This window comes from Megalobrama amblycephala, linkage group LG12 (assembly GCF_018812025.1).
Source record: "Megalobrama amblycephala isolate DHTTF-2021 linkage group LG12, ASM1881202v1, whole genome shotgun sequence".
NCBI lineage: Eukaryota > Metazoa > Chordata > Actinopteri > Cypriniformes > Xenocyprididae > Megalobrama > Megalobrama amblycephala.
Window position 1 is genome coordinate 31,858,816 of NC_063055.1, and position 24,091 is coordinate 31,882,906.

A 24,091-nucleotide genomic window follows, 5' to 3' on the forward strand; every position below is an offset into this window, starting at 1 on the left:
CCCACAATTCCCTGCATGACACTTCACATTTGATATATTTTAGTTGAAATAACTCTGTTTCTTCTTAGTTTTTCTCATTTTTTCTAATCAGTTATGTACATTAGGGTTTTATGTTACATCTAATGTTGTTAAATTAATGTTTATTGCATTTTTAAAATTTCATGCATGTTACCATGATGGTGTTTAGTGTGTGTGTGAATGACACTGTGTGCACCTTCTATATGTTAGTGTTGTCCTCCTCAGCTTGTGGAAAAGCTGCTTGTGATGAACTTTGATTCATCATGTGACTCTCATCACCACTGTGTTTGATGACTGTCAGTGTATTATAAAGGTAATAAACAGATATTAGTACTTCATTAGGTTGGTAAATTAACATTATATCAGTTAATGAAATACGTTATTTTACCGTAAATGTAACAGATTTTTTTTTTTTTACGTTGCTACTGTATTTTTTACGGTAAAGTTCTGGCAACCACAGCTGCCGGTTTTTTACCGTAAATTTTAATGGGATTTTTTTTACAGTGCAGAAAAAGATCATAAACAACATTTTAAAACTGTCTGTAAAATGCTATCTTCAGCTATATACCCTTAATTTAGCCAAATCTGACCAAAGGAGGATTAACAATGAGAAAGAGAAGTTAGAATCATGTAATCTTAGTGCTATTTTATGTAAAATAACTTAATGAATAGCTTTAAATAAAGTTTATCTATAAACGGGTAACACCAGTGACGGTAACACCAGTGACATTTTACAAAATGGCTGCTGCAAGGTGTCAACCCACATGTTGTCAATCATGATATATTCACTAAATCAAGTAATTTAATCCATTTGTATTCTAGTTTTTTATAATTCCCTAGCAATAAAGTAGGTCACACCAGTGACTTCAACTAAAAGCTTCATATGAAATTATGATTTTCTAATTAAAATTTCTGATAACTGAAAAGAGATAGTGGACTTTCCATTGGCGTTTCTTAATGGATCTTCAGGAAATAGGAAGAAGGATGTCAAGTGATGTCATCAGTGTGATTTTTTTCTTTCAAAATAAAAGATTTTTGTTAAAGGTAACACAAGTGACACAACACCAGGGGACAACTACATTCATTACATATTTTATAATATTTGGCATTTGGTTTTTTTTTTAATGTCATTTACATTATATATTTGATAGTTATGCATACATTATTGTATTTTAAATGGTAGAAAAACCTGTTTCTGAGCTGAAAATAAAGGACTTTCCCTCTGTACATGACTGTGGGGACGAGCACTTCTGTGGCGCTTGGAATTTTTATAATTAATTAAAAAACAAATATTGCCACATTGATAGCTCAAGAAGGTTTAATTGTTCAAATAACATATTGTTTCATATTAAAATATAAAAAATTGTAATCCTAAAGTGTTTTTCAAGTGTAATATTTCTGTAAAGTCTAGGGACAGAAAAGTGGACGTTTCTGTAGAATGACCCTTATGTATTTCCCCGCCATCGAAATCAGGCACATATAAATGTCAGGAAACACGACTCCTGGCTGCATATCAATATCCATGATTAGGTTTATTTAACAAGTTGTAAGAAACACTTTTGAGTCCAACCATTAATGCAATTTGTTAGTTTTTCTTAACTGCTCTGGTTTTACTCGCGTTTTCGCAGTTTCCCCTATTAAATCCAGTCACACAACAGGTTCTTTTGCCACTCAGTCCAGCTGAGGGAGCGCGTTTTCGGCGGGAAACTGACGTCGATGCATACCCTCTATAGCTGCCATTGGAAACTCCAGTTCCCATAGAAACAGGAAGCTAATGAATGGGATTGCACATGTGCATTGGCTGGTTTAGTTTAGAAAATAAGTCTTTTTAACTATATTTAAGCATGGGAAACAACACTTATGTGACAGTTTGTCCCAAACTGTAATAGCAGTGAGCCCAAACTGTAATAGCAATTACAAAGGCCTGTGAAAATTCATATATGTAACGAGATGGAAAGAAAGAGAATAATGAATTACTTTTAGACAGTGTGGAATATAATAATTACAAAGTGAGAAAACAGATAGTAAAAACCTAGAGGAAACTGATGTTGGTAAATATTATTATTAAGTAATATTTACTATGAATAAAAATGTTTTAAGGGCAAATGAGCAATTAATAATAATGTGAAAATATAGAATTAATAAATGCTTTGAAATGGTTCAACCCAAAGGTCAGAGACCTGTGTGATGATTGGCAAATACAAGATTAGGAGATTATATGTGCTTTACTTGCCAAACACATATGGAACTTTTAAATATAAAGAAGGTGTTTTAAAACTAAAATTAAAAGGAATAAAGTAAGCCCTTGAAACATAACTTCTTGGTTAAAGCACAGTGAAATGCGCGGCTCATGGAAAGGTATAAATACCAAGAAACCATGATTCCCATGATTGACATCTGTAGATTGTCTAGTCACTGGAAGGGGCCGTATGTTTCTATGTGTAGATCCCAAGAAGGTATTTGATTTAATAAGGAAAACTAATAAGGTACAAAATAGTACATTTGTGATGGCAATAAAGCAGAGTACAAACATTTAAGACTCTGGTAAAATGATGCATTAGAAAATGAATTGAATAATCAAACACAGACTACCCTGGGGGGACTAAATGAATGTATTTTAAATAAAGCTTATAACAAAAACAGGACAGGTATCAGATTAAAATAGTAAAATAAAAGAGGGAGAGAAACATGCAATAATTAAAAGTAAACAAACAAATGTAGAACAAAGTTGCATGAAGGGGGGTGTTGATATCAGCCACACCTTGCTTCATCAGGGAATGCAACTTTTCTAGGCTACTCGTACCTCTTCTGCTTATAAAGAATAACAATGACAACACAATTGAGATTTAAAGGTGCCCTAGAACTTTTTTTTTAAAAGATGTAATATAAGTCTAAGGTGTCCCCTGAATGTGTCTGTGAAGTTTCAGCTCAAAATACCCCATAGATTTTTTTAAATTCATTTTTTTAACTGCCTATTTTGGGGCATAATTAGAAAGGAGCCGATTCAGGGTGTGTGGCCCTTTAAATCTGGTGCTCCACGCCCCAAGAGCTCGCGCTTGCCTTAAACAACATAAAAAAAGTTCAAACAGCTAATATAACCCTCAAAATGGATCTTTACAAAGTGTTCGTCATGCAGCATGTCTAATCGCGTAAGTACAGTGTTTATTTTGATGTTTACATTGATTCTGAATGAGTTTGAGGATATGCTCCGTGGCTAGCGGCTAATGCTACACTGTTGGAGAGATTTATAAAGAATGAAGTTGTGTTTATGCATTATACAGACTGCAAGTGTTTAAAAATGAAAATAGCGACGGCTCTTGTCTCCGTGAATACAGTAAGAAACGATGGTAACTTTAACCACATTTAACAGTACATTAGCAACATGCTAACGAATAATTTAGAAAGACAATTTACAAATATCACTAAAAATATCATGTTATCATGAATCATGTCAGTTATTATTGCTCCATCTGCCATTTTTTGCTATTGTCCTTGCTTGCTTACCTATAGTCTGATGATTCAGCTCTGCACAGATCCAGACGTTCTGCCCTTGTCTAATGCCTTTCATAATGTTGGGAACATGGGCTGGCATATGCAAATATTGGGGGCGTACACCCCGACTGTTACGTAACAGTCGGTGTTATGTTGAGATTCGCCTGTTCTTCGGAGGTCTTATATAAATGAGATTTATATAAGAAGGAGGAAACAATGGAGTTTGAGACTCACTGTATGTCATTTCCATGTACTGAACTCTTGTTATTTAACTATGCCTAGGTAAATTCAATTTTTGAATCTAGGGCACCTTTAAGAAGAAAAATCATTTATTGAAATAAAGGATTTATAAGTAATAATGACAACACAACTGTGATTTGAAGATAAAAGAAAAAAAAGCTGTTTATGAAGTACAGCTGTCATAAAGAGATATCTTGGAGGAAGAAACATGTTCAATAACATGTTTGTGTGTAACCAAGTGAAAAGAAGTTAGCTGTTTATGAAGTACAGCTGTTATGAGAGATATATAGATAACTTGTTTATGGGTAAACAGTGAAATAATTATGAGAGATAATTTTCATGAAAAACAACTGTAAAAGAGACATTGGAGGAAAATACATGTTTGATAACTTGTTTGTAAAGCAGTAAAAAAAAATGCATGATAATTTGTATATGATAACTGATGAAAACAAGACAAATGGGTTTTTATAAAGCTGTTTAATAAGATAATAGCTTATTTTATATAGACAGAAGAGGGGAATTCCCAAGAAGATGACATCAAGTGGTCAGATAGTCTATAAAAGGCTGGAACATCAAGAGAACAGGAGGGGCCTTCGCACCTGAGGCTGCCTCTCCGACACCAGAACCAATGCTGATGATGCCTCCATCGCTGATATTGCCTTGACTGAAGAACTTTTTAATACTTATACTTTATTTAATTACTTGTATAGAATGTTAGTAGAATATATGTAATGCTAGTAATATTAATGTAATAAATAAATGAACTTTACTTTATAATTAACTTTATAATTAAACTTGGCCTCATGTGGCATTGATCTAAGTCGTTAAGCCTGAACAGACCATGGAGAAGTCTTCTGTCTGATTGTAAGTATTTTAAAATGCTTATAATTTAGGTCAGATTTGACTTTCTTACCTAACCTGAGAATAATAAAAATAAGGTAAAGGTGCTTATGCATCACAAAACAGTCTTTAGTAGCTTTCTGGCCATTGAAAGTGTTAATTGTCTTGCTGGCAATGCAGGCCTCACTGAGCCATCGGATTTTATGAAAAATATCTTAATTTTGTTGCGAAGATGAACGAATGAGGGTGAGTAATTAATGACAGAATTTTCATTTTGGGTGAACTAACCCTTTAATGTTTCTGTGCACTAGAGGGCACTCTAGTTCACTTCCTTGTATGTTGTGTTGAAGTAAGCAAGGTGGTGTTTAGATTATTGAGGGCCCTAAGCAAATCTCCAGGAAGGGGCCCCGCGAACGTCCCAGGTCCTCGTCCTGAATATAAGTGACACAGTGAAACCAGAATAAACACAGAGGAACACTACAGAAACATAACACTACATACTGTGATCTCTGAAAGCATCTAAAAGAACTGATGTTTGGTGTTTTTTCTACAACCCGAATTCCAGAAATGTTGGAACGTTTTTTTTTTTTTTTATTTGAATAAAATGAAAACTAAAAGACTCATTTCATGTCAGAAATCACATGAGCCAATATTTTATTTACAATAGAACATAGATAACATAACAAATGTTTAAACTGAGAAATTTTACAATTTTATGCGCAAAATGAGCTTGGTGTTGGAATTTGGTCCCATTCTTGCCTGATATAGGTTTTCAGCTGCTGAAGAGTTGGTGGTGGTCTTTGATGTATTTTTCTCCATAGGTGAAAGATCTGGACTGCAGGCAGGCCAATTCAGCACCCGGACTCGAAGCCGTGCTGTTGTAATAGCTGCAGTATGTGGTTTTGCATTGTTCTGCTGAAATACACAAGGCCTTCCCTGAAATAGACGTCGTCTGGAGGGGAGCATATGTTCCTCTAAAACCTTAATATACCTTTCAGCATTCATAGTGCCTTCTAAAACATGCAAGCTGCCCATACTCTATGCACATGTGCACCCCCATACCATCACAGATGCTGGCTTTTGAACTGAACACTGATAACATGCTGGAAGGTCTCCCTCCTCTTTAGCCCGGAGGACACAGCATCCGTGATTTCCAACAAGAATGTCAAATTTGGACTCGTCTGACCATAGAACACTTTTCCACTTTGAAACAGTCCATTTTTAAATGAGCCTTGGCCCACAGGACACAATGGCACTTCTTGACCATGTTCACATATGGCTTCATTTTTGCATGATAGAGCTTTAGTTGGCATCTGCAGATGGCACAGCAGATTGTGTTTACCGACAGTGGTTTCTAGAAGGATTCCTGGGCCCATTTAGTAATGTCACTGACACAATCATGCCGATGAGTGATGCAGTGTCTTCTGAGGGCCCGGAGACCATGGGCATCCAATAAAGGTCTTTGGCCTTGTCCCTTACACACAGAGATTTCTCCAGTTTCTCTGAATCTTTCTCTCAATCTACATGTATATATGTGTGTTTTAAATGTTAAAAAAATAATTAATATATCACAGAGATGTTTGTGGTGGGGTAAATTATGCCGCATTCCAGGCAACCCGTAACCCGTGTTTTTCCAACCTTCTACCCATGAAAGTGCACTGGAACAGCAGTCAAAGCCGTGACTTCCCACCCGCGAACTCGTACTAGATCGATGTACTCCCAGTTACGAGTTCTGACGTCACACAGCCCGCGAAACAACAATGGCAGCCAGCCACCACGGATGCGGTGTTTATGCAAGTGCACGGTAAAATAAAAGGTATAACAGCTTCTCTTGCCTTATGTGCCATTTTCCACCTCTGTTTCCCTCAAATAAGCAAGGAGTGCACCTTTAGCGATAGAAATAATTGTTAATGAGCATAAGCCCCGTACGGTCCGCCATGTTGGTTTGTTTACACTTTTACGTAGTTTGGCGTGATTTTCCTGGAACCCTACAAAGTCGTGAGTCGTGACTTAAGCCGAGTTCAGACTGCACAAACATTTGCTTGACCATCCGCAACAGCAGCACATCGAAAAGTTATGTATTTAGCTCCAACTGTCGTTGCAGAACACACAATCCTTGTTCTTCACGTCTCCCCAAACAAATCCTCCTCCATCTTCTTTTCTTTATGTTGTTTTCGATGCAAATCAGCGCACAGGCAATTCGTATTTCAAGCTTCTTGCGGGCTGCTATTTTTAATAATAATCCCACCGTGTGTCTCAATAAGCTCCCTAGTTCAGTAGTCAGGGCACTGATCAGGGTATCAGCCACATTCACTTTCATTATATACTGATTCACGATCTAGGGAGCTAGGGAGCTGATTGAGATGCAGGGCCAGTCTCACGTGAGAACTCCGGTCTTGAACGCGTGATATCGCGTTGTTTCCTTGTCATGTATCGCGTGTGTTTGGTTGTGAAACGTAGTTTGCGTGCCAGACAGAGTTGTCGGCGATTCTTTCGCCGATCCATCGTGCAGTTTGAACACAGCAGCGACTGAGTGCTGGCCAAGATAGTCATGCAGTGTGAAAAGAACAGTGACCCGACTACTTTGAAAATCGTGCAGTCTGAACTCGGCATTACGGGCTCAAAAACCTGCCTGGAATGCAGCATTAAACGCGATATGCGGTGACGTCATAATCGTGTTGCATTGTGGGTTATGGAGCTGCCTGAAGTGTACATATGAAGTAGACTCGCTCCCTCGGTTAGGTTAAAATCAAGGGAGCGAGGGTCTGTCCCATAGACTGTAAGGTCTGTCCATATCATAGACTGTAAAAAAATATAAACTTCCCTCGTCCACTTCAGGAAGTGGAACGCACTTCAAAATGGTGGCAGGGATTCCCCCGAGGGGAAGTGTTTAGGGAAGTTTGTGAGTGCGTGTCTAAAACTGGAGTGGAACGCAGCCAAAAATGCATCTTTTTTAGCTTTTTGTTTAAAATGTTTTCTTTTTTTTTTACTGAAACTTGCCCACATTTAAGTGTTGATAAAAAAGGATTCATGAAGCTAGAATAAAATGTTTTTAAAATGGAAAGAGTTAAAGTACAGTTAAATGTTTTTCAAGTCTAAAAAATAAATTACTAAATAGGAACATAGTACTTAATGTGCAAAAATAATATATAAAAAGTAAACTATAAGTGTGTCATGTTCACTTAAAGAAAACTTATAAATATTCTTGCCCTAAACTAGTAGTTTCCTGAGAGTATATTTCGTATACTCTCATATATGTACGTGTACGTGTACTTTCATATACTAAAAATGTATTAATAGTATTAAAATATAAAAATTCTAGTATACTTGGTATTACAGATGCAGTACAAATGAGAAACGTAGCTGTGAACTAATTGTGTATTTAAAGTTTACTACTTTTACACTTTTTATACTTCAATTGGGCCAATTTAGTCCCATATTAAAATAGTACACTTACAAGTTAAAGTTACAAGTTACAAGTTATAGTTACTACATAAAGTATACTTAAAAATATACTTGGACATTACTTAAGTATACTTGATACTTGAAGTATACTTCTTTTTCATAAGGGTGAGCTCATTTTTTGGATAACCGTTTCTCAGTTTAAACATTTGTTATGTTATCTGTGTTCTATTGTGAATAAAATAGTGTGATTTGAAAGTCTTTTATTTTTTATTTTTTATTCAAATTTAAAAAACGTCCCAACATTTCCGGAATTCGGGTTGTAATTGAGCATTAGATAAAATGAACTGGACTGTACAGAACAATTACCAGCAGCTCGTCTTTTCCTCCTCCATATAATGAGTGCAGTTATGATGAGAGCAGCCACACACATTAACACCAGCACACTGATAACTACAGACAGACTGAAGGATCCTGGGTCAGATTCAGCCACATCTGAAACGGGTGGGATACAGTGAGATAAACAACAGGAAAATTAATTTGTAAGCTACAGACATTTATTGGAATTATTTACATTTAAGTTAGTGAAAAATGTTATTCCATTGTAATCTAGTATTGTTGCTTTCTCTGAAAGATGCTGTACACAAAATGTCATTGTCTTTTGCACAGTGGCAATAAAGTATCTTGAATCTAATGTCTACTTTGTTATTCAGTAGTTTGTTTGTTCATGTGATTGTCAGTTTTTCTTTACCAAATGTAATGTCCAGTTTGTTGTCCAGATTGAGGTGTTTCATTGTACAGTTGTATTTGTGTCTTTCACGTAGTTCTTCTGCGCTGATCACCAAACTCTTCCTCATCTGGTAAGTTCTGTCTCCGTTGGGAAGAATCTCTCCTCCTGTGATCTGATCATCATCCACAGGCTGATCATCTCTGAACAGAGTCAGGTTAATGTGACGGGGGTAAAAACCAGTGGCCAGACAGCTGATCTGAAGCCCTTGAGAGTCTGGGAGTGTCTTCTTCAAGAGTCTGACTCTGGGTTTCACTACAGAGAAGGACGAGAAGACTTCCTGTTGTTAAACTGTTGCATCAGTTATTTATTTATGGTTCTCATGTTTCATAAAACGATTAGAAGCACATGCATTTTCTGTCAGCACAGCTGTTTTGGTCATATTTGTTGATTATGCTCTTTTCTATCTTTGTACTGAAATGAATCAGGTTGATTCTCTCACCTTTTCTCATCACATTGTTCTTTTCCATATGCAGGTACCTTCGCAAAACTTTAAAGCAAATTGGATGATAAATATTTTCATGTATAAACTTTAATTTAAGCAGTTTCACTTGGTTCCATGGTATCCATGACTTTTTCATCTGGATATCGTTTTTTTCCAGGTCATATGTGAACTCCATTATATTTTGTCTATCAAAAGCATTCCAGATATGAAGTGGACCTGGTTTACCATCATTCAACAGTTCACATCCAGAAAGACTCTGAAGAACATGTAAACCTTTAAATAAAGGAAAAATGTATGTTTTATTACATTGTCTTTACTGACATAATATAAAACGTAGTGAACTTAAAATAAAAATACTGGACTTACATTTAATCTTTTAATCTTACATTAAAAGCTTTAATAAAATAATAAAAACACAGAAGCTACATCTGTTATTACGTGATTTTAATAGTGATTTGTAGGATATAGTTCTCACCATCTGTGATATTTAAGTGTTTCTTAACGGAAAAATTTTCCATCTCATTATACATGTCTTGAAATATAAAACCAGCATCACTTTGCTCTTCATCATAGTATTTTGAATCACTGTTAGTGCGATAGACAGCTTTCCATGTGTTTGAGTCATAATACATTATTTCCAGATCATCCAACATCAGCACAACACTGAACTCTGGAAATGGTGTCTGTCCAACTATATATGTTACCAAAGCCATCAGTGAGTGAGAACCTGTGGATACACAAGGAAGAGAAAATAATATTAGTACAGTGTCAAATTGAACCATAACATATGACTATACATTCCAGACTTACTTCCTCTGGCATTATAACTGAATATACATATGATAAATATTACATCACATATTTTTAAATTGCAAAGCTAATCAGATAAGTTGTCATCCATTAAATTATATGAGAAGTAAGGTCCACCTGTTAAGAACCGTGTACTGAATCATGTACTTGATGTGAAACAGTGACACAGAAATCAAGAGATTGAGAGAAAAGATTTGGATGGTTGTTGCAGCATTTTCAACCATGCTGATAAAGGGTGAAATAATATAGACAGTAAATAACAGGCAATGTTGAAGCAGAGACCAGCTAATTTGAGTCCAGGCCTGAGACTTAAGTAGGTTTATGACAAGACCATGATACTAAAACGCTGTTAACTATATTTTTAAAAAGCAGCAGGTGGCCATTGTACAATTTTACAATTAACATAAAAAACATGAAAAGATATTTCATACATATTTACAATTGTTCACCAAACTGACACATTATTTATAATGTCTTTTCTCCAAAGAAAAGGAGAAATATTGAGTTGGGAAGTAGAGCAGCTCAGGTTTATAAAGACGACATTTTGGAAAAACATCTGAGTGGTTGTTTATGTTGTTTAACTTTAAATAATAAATTACAATGAAATACCAATAAATGATAAATTGCCATCCTACTGTAAAAAACTGTTAGGTAAACATCACAATAAGGGAATAAACTCATCCACTTGACAGCTTCCTGCTTGTGCGTAGAAACCAATTTATAGGTTTAGGTACAAACACTCAAAACCATTTGTTACCATCAACATCAAGTGTTTCTTTTAATGAAATAAAAGTTAGTATCCACCTAATTTTTAAGAGCGGGCACGACCATTTGTAAAGTTTTATTTTTATTAACTGTAACAGCACATTTTGCTGTTTGACATTGCAAACTGTTATTTCTTATATGTAGTGTTGTAAATTAACACACTGTTTGTAGCACAAAATAATAGTTTTACCGTTTAATGCACTACTGTTCTTCTAGGCCAGGGGTGTCAAACATTTTAGGTTGAGGGCCAGATTGGAAAAAAATGAACCATGCGGACCAAATTACCTTTTTTTTTTAAACCTTAGTCAGCTGATAGTTGCATTAATATTAACCATATAAACAACAAATTAATTTGCAAGAAAACTAGTACCCTGCTCTTTAAAACTGTAGCCTATTTGTTTTTACACCGAAGAGACTATTAGATTTTTTAAATAATGATTTAATATTTTTTATTAGTGATGCACCTATTTTGATTTTTCATGGCCAATTCCACTTTTTTTTTTAGAAGCAAATTGAGAGGTTCCGATATTGGTTGCAGATTTATTAAGCAAATTTGTTGTTTATTTGATCACAGGCCAAACTGGCCTCAAACAAAAAATGTGTAGTTCTTTGATATTAGAGGCAAACACTGCATTTATCACAATCCCAACAAAGATGTTATGCACATAAGCATGGGCAGTTTTTTTTTTTTTTTAAATATAAAATTATTCTATAATTTACGCAGTGCTACTACTACTAAAGCTACTTGTCAGGGATCTGAGGGAGGACTCAAAAGCAGGATGAATGTTACAGGTTTATTGAGAAGACAAGATGCTAGACAAGATATTGAGAGAGGAAGTGAACACAGTCCAAACAGTAGGAAGGGAATGAGAAACGATGACAGGCAGGCTGAGAGAGCGACCGCTGAGTCCAACCCAGGTTGGCAGGAGGTTGGAGAGCAGAGACGGTATGGCAGTGCAAGACAGGAGAGAAACAGCATAGCTCAGGCAGGAACACACTGTTTGAGGAGATAGTCCCTCATGGACTCACAGGCACTGCACAGGTCCGGCTGCTTGGTAGGACAGGAGAGCGGCCAGGGAAGCTCAGCCTGCTGGACAGGACTGGGAGACACAGTACCAGGATTTGACAAGACAGGAGGTTAGATGGTTGGTTAGGAACAAGGCATGACTACAATGACAAATGGATACAAGAAACTCCTACAAAAATACTATAAGCTTTAATGAACAAAAGACTACACAGCAGTACAAGGTTTAACAACTGGCAAAGATAAGAGGGAAAGAGGGCACAATATAAAGGGAGCAAAGAACATGAGGAACAGGTGACAACACTCAGACTAACGAGGACTCAACAAGAAAGGGAGCAGGGAACACAAGGGACAGGTGAGCATACTAATACAAACGAGGACTGAACAACGATTAAACAAGAGGGTGTGGTGACAGCAAACAAGGAGGTGGGAACAGAGGAGCACATGGCAAACACAAACACAGACAGAGCCATGTGCTCACACACAACACAAACAAAGACAACACAGACAAGGCTGCCAGGGCAGAACCCTGACACTACTACTTTATACGGTGATAAGAGGAAGAGCCATCAACACTTTTCTGAAGACACTTGGTTCCCTTCAGAGATACATTCATATCATCCCCAATTCAATATTTATATTATTCTTCCTATATTTCGCGAAAAGTGAGCTTGTGCATGCTAGGCTACTGTATTTTCTCTGTTGGCACGTCTGTTCTCCTCTTTGTGTCCTTATTTATCTTGTGCCTGTGTTAATGTCCTGTTTAAACAAGTTAATGCACTCTCTCAACTCCTCAATGTCAATTTCTTTATCACACACATTCTGAAAGTTTTGGTCTATTTTTATGGTATCGCTCACCAAACTATTTAAAAAGCATCAATGTTGGAAGTAGCTGATGTAGAAGAATACAAATTACTAAAAAACTGAGCCACATATTTTGAAGTAACTGAAGAATTATCTACTAATTTGTTGTTAATCATTAATTTTGAGATCAAGGCAAAGTCACTGTTTCTTTTTTTGAGGCCAATGTTTGATTTTTACTTGGTGTATTTGGACAACAAGAATCACAAATTCCTCAGTTTTTTACTTTACAGGCATGCGAGTGAGTATCATTAAAGTTTCTCTTCTCTTTCGTAGTGTTACTCTCCATCTCTGCGCCAAGATCCTCATCCATGTTTTTGAACTGTGCAGCGATTTTGGGATTTAAAATCCTTTTCGATGCTCCAGGGTCAATATTTGATTAAATTCAACAGTCAATAGCAACCTTTAGATAATAGTTAGCAACTTTATGAAATTTATATAATCATTTGTGAGAAAAACCTGATTTGTTTCTCATCTTAGAGAATCACGACCATCCACGGCGCCATCTTGGAGCTCCCCCTTGCACGCGGATACTGTTCGGTGTGCTAGCGGTGCAGAAATGTTCCCTCACAAGGATAGTTTTCTAACCGCGGATACTGTTCTGTGCGCTTATGAGGTGGTTCCCCGGACAGAGATTAAGCCTAGTCCTAGAATAAAATGGCCCTTTAAACCAGATTAACAGAAATCTGCTTTCTCTGACATGGTTTAAAATAGTCCTAGTCTAGAGTTTAATAAACTGATTTCCTGGAGGAAGACTAGAGCTACTCCAGGACTAAACTGAGGCTTAAATTAAACCTACCAGGAGGCAGGTTTAACTTCAGATAACATTGTTTCAAAGAAGACACATGATTACTGTGAGATATATATATATCTGTTCACTTTATTTAAACAATTTATTTTGATTTAACACCATTGTTTCTGGTTCAAATGTGATTGCTTCATGTTAAATTGACTTGAAATGGTTACTAAAACTCACTTGATGTTTTCATTTTGAAATAACATGTTCCAGTAAAGTAACCTAATCAAACAGGACTTTCACTTCCCATCAGCACCAGGCTGAATTGGGAGAGTAAATGTTGAAATAGTGTTATTTTATGCATTTTTTTTTTTTTTTTGAAAGATGACAATATGGAGATACTTCTTACTATTTAATGTTCTATTATGTAAAAGTTTTTGTTATGTTACTGTTTTTTGGAGATTACCGTTGTGGTGAAGTGTTGAGCTTGTGCTTGGGTTGAGGACCCGCTAACAAAAATTGCCTTTTTTATATAGTGAAGCAACCACTATAATATTGCTTTGGATCAAACCAGCCCATTTTTACCAAATCAGTTTCTATCAAACCAAACCATTTCTAGACTGCCAACAGCGATTATCACATGTGTAAATAGTTACATTTAGTTTGTTGATATGTAAAGGACAAAACAAAAGCATTAATAATCATATACATATATATACAAACATATTTCCAGGCATTTTTTTTTCCCCAACAGCTGATGTATTTTGCTTGCTTTAAAAGAACTCTCTTGTTTAGTAAAGCTTTTTTATTATTATTGCAGTCTTCTTCTGTTGCCATTGTTTTCCTTGGATTTGCTTCTCAGTTCCATGCAATTTTAAGCTTTTCTTGGTTCATTCCATGTTTTCTAGGCAACTTCTCTCATGCTAATTCAGATTAGCACAGTTGGTTTTAAATTAAAGGTGCTCTAAGTGATGTCACACATTTTTAGGCCAAAACATTTTTTGTCACATATAGCAAACATCTCCTCACTATCCGCTAGCTGCCTGTCCCCTGAACACACTGTAAAAAACGCGGTCTCTGTAGTTGCCACAAGCTCCGAAAACGGCAATAAAAATAAACTGGTGCAGCCTGGACCACGAATCATAATAAACATGCTCCAGCCAATAACCGACAAGAATGATTTTAAATGCGCGTTCATGACTGTTTCGGGAAGCACGGAGGGGAGGGGGAGGAGGAGGAGGAGGGAGGGTCTAGATAGCCTCTGTTTTGTTTGACAACTTCGAACGTTAACAGGAAGTTACATCCACCCAGGATCACTTAGAGCACCTTTAATCTAGTTTATTTTAATTCAGGACTCCATAGTCCAGGTTTTAGTAATTTTTTAAGCCATGATTAACTATTCTAGATTAAGGCCTATCCTGTCTTAATTTAAACCCTGTCCGGGAAACCGCCCCAGAATCATGTGCGCGAGATTTGAGACTATTTAACTGCCATAGAATCCCCACACAATCACAGAAAATAGCTTACTTCCACGTTGCAAGATAAGGTCAATAACTTACCTGCATTGACGACTGTCAAGCATGACAGCAGATACGCAAGCATGAGCATTCTCTAAATTAATGAATCCAGGCGTTATGGATCTCTGTAAAAAATTGTCCCTTCAAATCTCCGTCCCTTCTTAACACGATCACAAGTCGATGCAAAATTGGTCTTCAGACACACAGGTGATGTGTTGCCTTCTTAATGTTCTTTGGTTGTGATCGTCTATTGTAACTTAGCTGGCGTAAAAAGAAAGACAGTGGCATTTTATTCCTCCTGTGTTACAATGTATTTTGCCTGGTCCTCTATCCTTTTCTCTTGTTCCTTTTTTACTTTCACTTCTCTGTGGATACCTGACGCGCATGCGTCTGCTGTAATGAAGTTGTGAAAATGATTTATGAACCTTAGAGTTGTGTCATATAACCCACGTCATTGCGCTTGGGTCGGAGTGTTGGTGAAGCGCAACGCATTGTTATTGACAAGCTACTGGAGATGGAGAATGCGGACATTGTACTGTAGTAGCCTATACTAGATAGTTTTATTATTTTTTTTATCAAAACAAGATTGAGATAAACTTAACTGTGAATGTATGAGAATCCACAGCAGATTTAAGTATGGGAACATTGTGTGGCAGAATACCTGCATCTTTCCATGCATCAAAATGCAATGTCATTCTCTGAAGAAATATTAAAATTTTAAATGTAATGGTATGTATAGTACAGAATAGTAGAATAACAAAACACAGATCACCTTGGATCAACAAGAAAAAGCAGGAGATAATATTCTTAAAAAAAATTAAGATTTCAGGCCAAACTGTTGAATTTTTATATTCCATACTGTACAGTATCTGTTATCATTGTGTACCTACCTTGATTACAAGTCAAGTCACCTTTATTTTAAAAAGCACTTGACTTAATTCAATACAGATTGTTTCAAAGAAGCTTTAAAGAGATAAACAGGAAAATAATGATTCAATAATGCAACCAGAATTAAATTCTGCTGTTGTAAAGGAGCTCTAAAAAGACAATATTAAACCGTCATTGTATCTGTTAGTTTTCTTCTTCTTCTTCTTCTTCTTCTTCCTCCCCAATGGGAGTCTATGGCAGCCCTATCAACGGAACATGATGAAATTTGGCACAATTGTAGAGATGCTCATGAATAGTGATTGGACCAAATTTGGAGTCTCTAGAACCACCAGTTCAAAAATTCACTCTTCTAAAGGTTATAACTTTTGAACCATTTAGAAAAATAAGTACATCTGATTCGTCTTTCATGCTGATGCTATTCAACATCTTAAATTAAGTCTCCGCCCAATACAGTAGTGGCCATTTTGAAAAGTACAGTATTCAGTTTTTTCACTACTCCTCCTTCAAAGTTTGAAAAACTTCGATCAGTTGATCTTTGGACTAAGCTGCACAGAAATGACTGAACAGATTTTTTTTATTCATCTTTGTTCAAAAGTTAAGATGTCATGAAGTTAACGAGGTTGACACAAAATTGGTTTAGAGGATGTATCTCTGCCAAACTTTGAGCAATCGAAACAAAAATTGGTACGCTTCATCTGAACCATGATCAGAGGGTCCATGCCTATTTGAGAACAGTGCCGCCTACAGGTCATGAGATCTGAAGAATGGCTATTTTGGCCAATAACTTTTGAACAGTTTGTCAGAAAATCAAGATCTTGGTGTCTATGGATTCCTTGTGTCTTGGATCCTCGTGAAGGATTTCATGCTGAATCAGAGGATACCGATTCTGTCAATATCAGATGAACCAGGTGTCCACCATGTTGAATTTTGTCATAAATTGCAATATCTTTTAAACGATTTGATATATCTTCACAAAAATTGGTACGTATCATCATCAGAATATCCTGAATGTACCTCTTAGCGTTCCAGAGATATATAACGATTTTTGCACAAACGCTTATAACTTTTGAAAACATTGTCCGAAATTTGTATGCTTTATGTCATTTTATTCCCTGGCTAATGCAAATTCCGACGATGTGTCATTTGTCACTTTCCTTAAATTCACCTGTCTGCCATATTGAAGTAAATGAAAAACAGTTTTTTCGCTACTCCTCCTGCAAATTTTGTCAAATTTTGTCAAAAATCTGCTCAGATGATCTTTGGACCGAGCCACACAGAAATGACTGCACTGATTTTTGATATTCGCTACCATTCCCGAGATATTCATCTCAGAATGTGACCTTACTTGTGTTTATTGTCTTATGTTAGTTAGCTAAGCATGCTAATCAGGTGAATTTCTTTCTAATGTGGCTCTTCAGCTATTAGGATAACCATAAGCTTCATTAGCATGAAGTTAGCTTAGCATGCTAATATGGTTAACATGTTAAAGGGGTGATGAACTGAGAAATCAAATTTTCTTTGAGTTTTTGACATATAAGAGGTCATCATACTTTAAGAATTAGTTTTAGATCTGAAAACTTCCTTGTTAGTACAATAAAAGTTTTTATTGACACCAGACCCAGCAAACGACATGATTTACAAAGTGGGGATCTATGACGTCAAAGGGCAGCAAGCACCGCCTCGGCAGAAATAGATAAACGCCTACTTCATCCACTTTTTTTTTTTTTTTTTTTTTTACCCCCACCCACCGATTCGCGCGTGACATGCAATAGAATAGGTAGCCTAAGTAAAATAGGCCTACGTGGTACTAAACCGGATCAAGCTACCAAGCAATAAACATGCCGTTGAGGATCACAAAATATTGTGAAGTGCCTGGACTCAACAGTAATGCAGCAACATGTAAGTAACTGTGTTAATTCTAATGCCTGATCTGATATTAATGATTCATGTACAGTCAGATGATCTTTGTCTGTGTCAGTAAATCAAACCCGTGACTAAATGTCAACTTGCGTTGTTTCTCTTAGTAGGATGAAAATAATCTGATATTTAACAATGATTAAATTATATAAAGAAAGTAATCAAAGAAAGCTCCCTTTGCAATTGTTGGAGCAACATGCGCTGAAGCTGTCCGCGAGTTTATCAGTGATTGTTTTATTCAACAAATCCCTTAGTTATATCGCGTTTGCACTGTTAGTGAAGATGAAAGCATTTGTTAGTGTACAGAAATTGAGTTGCAATGATGAGATCACTTCTTTCATGCGCTCAACAACATGTCTGTGATCGGCTACACAGTGTTCATCTCTGCAACCTTTCATGCCATGATCTAAATATGCCATAGATCTAAATGTAATGCAACACTTTTCACAATTAGTTAACCTTGAGAGCTGTAAAAGTAAAAATGCGCTAAAAGAGAGAGTAATACTTGGCTATTTCAAATGGAAAGATGTTAGCCAATCACAGCAGTGGGCATTTACACTGAAGTCTCACAGCAGACACGCCCCTTAAAACAGAGTGTTCAAACCAGAGGGCTAAAATCAGGGTAGGAAAAATGCCTTTTATTTATACATTATGACAATTTTGGATGTAAAAAGCATACTAACATTATAAGTGCACCCCAGGAAACATTATAAAACAATAAAACAATGCAGTTCATGACCCCTTTAAATAATGTTTTTTTGTTTGTTTGTTTGTTTGTAATGCCTCTTGGATTAGAAATAATTTTTTTTTTTTTTTTATTCATGCTGTGTTCATTTTCATTTAATCTTCTGTACATACTGAGTTCATACTGTACATGCTGTTTTTCATATTCGTTCAATTTCTGCTCCACATTGTGCCACAGCATGAGCTGCAGAATGATCTAAACTAAAGTTATTAAATATAACATTCAGTGCATTTTTATAAAAACGTTCAATTTCTGCTGTTTTTGCTCTTCCTGCTTCACATTGTTCTACAGCCCCTTCTGGGGTTTGGCCCCGTATCGCTGCCTGCAGCTATATTTCATTTAATTAAATCAGTTTAGTGTTGATTCACTTAGGTTCCATAACTATGTAAAGTACATCAATTATGAAATGAGTTCAATTCAGGTATAAAGCAGCTCTGCAGAAAACAGTGATGTCATCTTAGCTAAGTTGAGTTCTCATCCCATAGTGTCAGTGCAGTCAGTAATATCAGTAATATTGTTGAATATTAAGTGTCCCCAAATAAGCAAGCCAGAGGTGACAGTGTACTTACATGGAACAGAGGAGTATTTACACTGGGACATCCTAGGTCCTTGTCCTGAATAAGAGTGGCCCAGTGAAACCAGAATAAACACAGAGGAACACTACAGAAAATGAATATAATGGACTTTATGATTACACTCTCACTGTCAAAAGCTTTAATAAAATAATAAAAATGCACCTGTTATTGCATCTATCTTAAAATATTTGTGTCAATACCAAAGTAGGCTATAGTTCTCACCATCTGTGTGATTTAAATGTTTCTTAACATAAAAGTCTAGAATCATAGATTCATGCCATTATAGATGTCTTGAAAGACAACACCAGCATCACTTTGCTTTTTATCATAGTACTGTGAATCACTGTTAGAGCAATATACAGCTTTCCATGTGGTTGAGTCATAATACACTATTTGCAGATCATCCAACATCAGCACAACACTGAACTCAGAAAACGGTGTTTGTCCAATATGTTGTCAAAGCCATTTGACTATACATTACAGACTTATCTTCCTCTGACATTATAACTACATATACATATGATAAATATTGCATCACATACTTATAAATTGCACTGTTAATGAGATAAGTATGGAGTTAGAATTGTTGCACTATTCTAAATAAATAGATTGAGATCTACAAATAAATGTAAAGAGATTCACAAAAAGTAATCAAATTCACAAGTAAATAGAATAAGATCCACAAATGAATGTAAACATATTCACAAAAATGAATAAAATTCACAAATAAATAAAATTAGATTTGCAAATAATAAAAAATGACATGTTGACTGGCATTTATTTGTGAATCTTTTCTTGTGCATTCGTAGCGACGAGAATACATTTTGTGCACAAAAACAAAACTATTTTATTTTATAAAGTGTTATGTTTTGTCTGTAATTCCTTATTTTCACCACTAGATGGTGCTGTCTCGACCCAGACTAATTTCTCTTTGTTTAATGGTTGTAATTATCTCACCTGTGTTTAATCACTTCTAATGGGAAACCCTATTTAAGGCCTCACTGTTTTTTTTGTTCTTGTTCAGTCCTGATGTTGGCCTATGCATTTGTCATTCCTAAGGATTTACGGGTTTGAAACTTTTTCTGCCTTCTGTTTTGGTCTTGGATTACATGTTTTTTCTCATTTTTTTGTGAACTGTGGACTCCTTGATTTTCTCACTGGACTGATGTTTGAGAAGATCTTTTCTGTTTGAAAAAAGGAAAACCTTTTTGGATAACCTATCAAGGAGAGTTTTTTGTTACCTGCTCAGACCCATCTAATGTGCTACCTAAGACTGTGCTAATGTTCTGTATTCCCTTCTTGAAGTAAAGGTCAAAAGACAAGACTCAGATTCTTGGGGTCTCATTGTATTTTATTCCTCTGCATTTGGGTTTGATCTCCTCCTGTGGTGGAGTGGTCTGCATCAAAGTCACACACACACACACCAGAAAACGGAGTTCGATCCCCAGTGGGATCATAACAGTAAAGTCATTATTTTTGTTTTGTTTTTGTGCACAAAATCTATTCTTGTTGCTTCATAACATTAAGGTTAAACCACTATAGTCACATTGACTATTTTAACCATGTTTAACCAACTACCTTTCTAGACGTCAAATGGTGCAGTGACATTGATGCCTATGTGTCGATCAGATACCCTTGGATTTCATCAAAAATATCTTAATTTGTGTTCTGAAGATGAACGAAGGTCTTACAGGTGTGGAACAACATGAGGGCGAGTAATTAATGACAGAAATTTCATTTTTGGGTGAACTAACCCTTTAAATGCAAAGACTTTCATGATTAGAATGAAAGCTTGCTCTCAGGTCAAGTAAAGCAGAAGTATTCTAATCTACTGTACTACAGGCCACCCTGAAAGACTTGCAGGCTCAGCTGAAGTGGGCGCATAGCGGCCGCAAAGGGGGTGCCTGCGAGCACCCTTCTGAAACCTAAAATGATGAATGGGACACCCTACAATGGCACATGGCAGCCACTGTAAGTCCACAAGACCAAAAGTGCATAGAAGTGTGCCATTTGGGATTCAGCCTGACTCTGACGATGTCCAAAAACATGTTTTTCAAAAGTTAATTTCTTCACAGTGTTGTATGTGATCCAGGTATGGACCCGAAACTAGAAAAGAGGCTAAATGAGACAAAAGGGGCTGGAAGTCCAGTTCCATAATACGTAATAATAGGCCCACAAGGGGCAGCAATGCAAAGTTAAAAAAGAAAATTAAATTGAAAAATTATTTCTAATTCCAAATTAAATTAAATTAAATGTGTCACTTTGTATGCAAGTAGAGGATGACACTTAAAAAGATTTAGGGTGCTTTCACACCTGCCTCATTTAGTTCGGTTGAATCGTACCAGAGTTTGTTTCCCCCTTTGGTGCGGTTCGTTTGGGCAGGTGTGAAAGCAGCAATCGCACTCGAGTGCGCACTAAAAGCGGACCAAACAAGCGTACCGAGACCTGCTTGAAGAGGTGGTCTCGGTACGCTTTCAAACGAACTCTGGAGCGGTTCGCTTGAGATGTGAAAGCAATCCGACCCAGTTAACGGACCAACGAACCAAATGACATCATAATTCATAACGGAAAATGCGATATAAAAAGCGGTAGTGTCTGATTCTGTGAGTGAGCACATTATTTACCACAGATGTAAACCAACGAGCGCCGCTGTTGTGTAATTGCACTTCTCCGTGTTAGAATGCTGTCCCGACAAAGCCTTTTTCCTGCTCTGCTTCATTATAAAATGTAGCCTATATAGTCTCTCTCGACACGCTGACAGGTCGCATACTACACAGCGCTGGGAAACCAGAGACAGACCGAGAGAGAGAAAGAGCGCGCGTTTGAATTTGCCGCAGTATTAATATGAATGTAGTATATAATTTAACAGCGGGAAAGACGGCTACATTTATAAAGTGTTTGCGTGTGTCTCGACAATTTCAAATAAAGCCACAATAATCTCATGGAGCGAACTTGTCAATCATTATTTTGATGGATGACGCAAAGAAAACTCTGACCAATAAGAGGGCAGTTTTACTCGCATGTGACTTGCCTAAACGCATTTTGGTACGCTTTGAAATGTTGCCATGTGAAAGCGAACCGAACCAAGAAGAAAATGCAACATTGTAACAAATTTAGTCCCTGTTTCGGACCAAAACAAGCGATCCATAGGTGTGAAAACACCCTTAGGACCATAGACATAGACAATCCTCTCATTTTCCAACACTGACATTGAATTTACACTGACAATCCATGAATTTATAATGGATAAATTTGATTTATGCGGATCTATGAGTGTTCAATTTCCAGATGACACCAGATGACTTCTGGACCAGCTACTTTGACATACTAAATGAAAGCATCTGGACTGTGCAACAAGTGAGAGCAAGAAACACAAGGACTTGGCTTCAGAGAGAAGAAGAGGCATTGGTTGATGGGCCTTCATCCCCCTGAAAGAGGAAGTTGAAAACTTCTGAAGGGATGGTATGTACAAAGACTGAGTCAATGCAGACTTGACCAATAAAACATGCTGTTATCATGCAAATGGCCTCCTCTGTGGCTTGATCTAAAGTCAGACTGAGGAATGGCAGAGAGACAAACCACTTTCACACCATGACACCAGGCCCTTGAATGCCATCAAAGACTGACAGACCAAATGCATCAGATGAGGAGGGAAACACTCAAACAGCAGCCCGACCAGTTAAACCGATTGCTGATCTGCTTTTTTTCAGTAGACATCAGTCTAGCCATAAAAAAAATAAAAATAAATAAAAATCTAACTAAAACTGGGACTGGACTGGACTAGTGAGGGGTTATTGAATTAACTAACTAAGGTCAAATGCATAATTAGATCATTGATGATGTTGTCCAATGTAGAGAGACATTTTAAACTTGTCTCTTAAGACAGAGCCAATGAGCCTGTATGATACTGAGCTCTCTATCTGGGGAAAAAAGGGACATAATATGTTCAAGAAAAATGTGGATGATAAAGTTATGGTGCTGGTCACTCCATCTTGGTCCATAGTTCATTTTTTGACCTAGATCTAAAGTAGTAATTTCAAAAATGCAACACAAATGCAACATTTGTGTCGAAAACAATGTCAGAAACACAGCAAAATAACCAGAGTTAAATCAACTCTGCTCGGATTACATAATGGTCCCTCTCTAAATAGTGTTAAAGTAACACTGAAGCAGAGTTAAAGTTAATGAAATAATTATGCGATTAATTAAGTGATGAATGAGCATTAGTGATGAACACCTGCTGTTAACAATTTAACTCTGGTGATTTTGCTGTGAAGGGTATGTACAAAGGTTTGAATGGTCAACCAATGGGAATACCAAATGCTTTTAAGTTAGAGATTAAGTAAAATCAGGCTTTGAGTATTTTTATAGGAGGTGAGAATTAATAGATTCCCAAAGGGAGGATTGTTGGAATGTTTTACCAATTATATAAGAAAACCGTTGTAGAAATAGTTTGAATAATATAACAGCCATATGTGTTTTGAAGGCCTCATGGCCTATTACATGACTGTAAGAACTGTCACAAGGTCTGGAGTATTGGAGAAAGTCATGTGACCCACTGAGTATTCTGCTGAATTAGGGGTATTTTCAGGACACCACAGGTGGCTGTGAATGAGCCGGTTGTCTTTGGAAAATGCTACATCTTGCCTATGATAAAGGGTGGAATATCATTTGGCAGGTTGCCACTATTGGAGAAACAGGTGAGAAAAGAAAGACCTAACTGTGTGAAACTGAGGGTGAATGTTACCAGAGGGTTAAGTCACATGGTTATTGCAAAATAACAGATAAGAAAAGGGTTTAAGAATTGTGCCCTGGCCCGAGACAAACTCTGATGTCCTGCAGGCATTTCGGCTTTGTTGCTTTGTACAGTAAAGACTTATTTTGACTTCTGGAACTCCTCTTGAGCTTCATTTGCAAAGAAGATTAACAAAATTAGAATTTCTATGTAAATCAGGTAGAAATAGGCCTACCTCATTAGAGCAACAAATGCACATTTTCACTTTTGTATGGTTATTTGTAGGCTATAATT

The 24,091-nt window shown here is 36.6% G+C and overlaps 1 protein-coding gene across 2 annotated transcripts; it reads right to left on the minus strand.

Annotated features, from left to right (window-relative positions):
• Positions 1–4,212: 4,212 nt before the first annotated feature.
• LOC125280473 (class I histocompatibility antigen, Gogo-C*0202 alpha chain-like) lies at positions 4,213–15,412 on the minus strand. 2 transcript variants are annotated; one of them, XM_048211034.1, is made up of 7 exons: positions 14,980–15,412; positions 11,829–11,899; positions 9,700–9,951; positions 9,222–9,497; positions 8,744–9,034; positions 8,362–8,487; positions 4,213–5,021 (listed from the first exon to the last, which is right to left on the minus strand). In XM_048211034.1, exons 1-7 carry the CDS (start codon positions 15,000–15,002, stop codon positions 4,915–4,917), a joined length of 1,146 nt encoding a protein of 381 aa, XP_048066991.1. In that variant the 5' UTR covers positions 15,003–15,412; the 3' UTR covers positions 4,213–4,914. The 2 variants fall into 2 exon arrangements, with proteins under 2 accessions (XP_048066991.1, XP_048066992.1); XM_048211035.1 differs by lacking the exon at positions 11,829–11,899 and having other exon boundaries at positions 14,980–15,386.
• Between the last annotated feature and the right edge of the window lie 8,679 nt (positions 15,413–24,091).

Coding starts and splice junctions, on each gene's coding strand:
- LOC125280473 (XM_048211034.1), bottom strand. CDS start 15,002: ATGCTTGACAGTCGTCAATGCAG. Junction 11,900..14,979: donor CTTGACAGTCGTCAATGCAG/GTAAGTTATTGA, acceptor TGTGTCTCCCAG/TCCTGTCCAGCAGGCTGAGC. Junction 5,022..8,361: donor GAGGAAAAGACGAGCTGCTG/GTAATTGTTCTG, acceptor ACTTATATTCAG/GACGAGGACCTGGGACGTTC.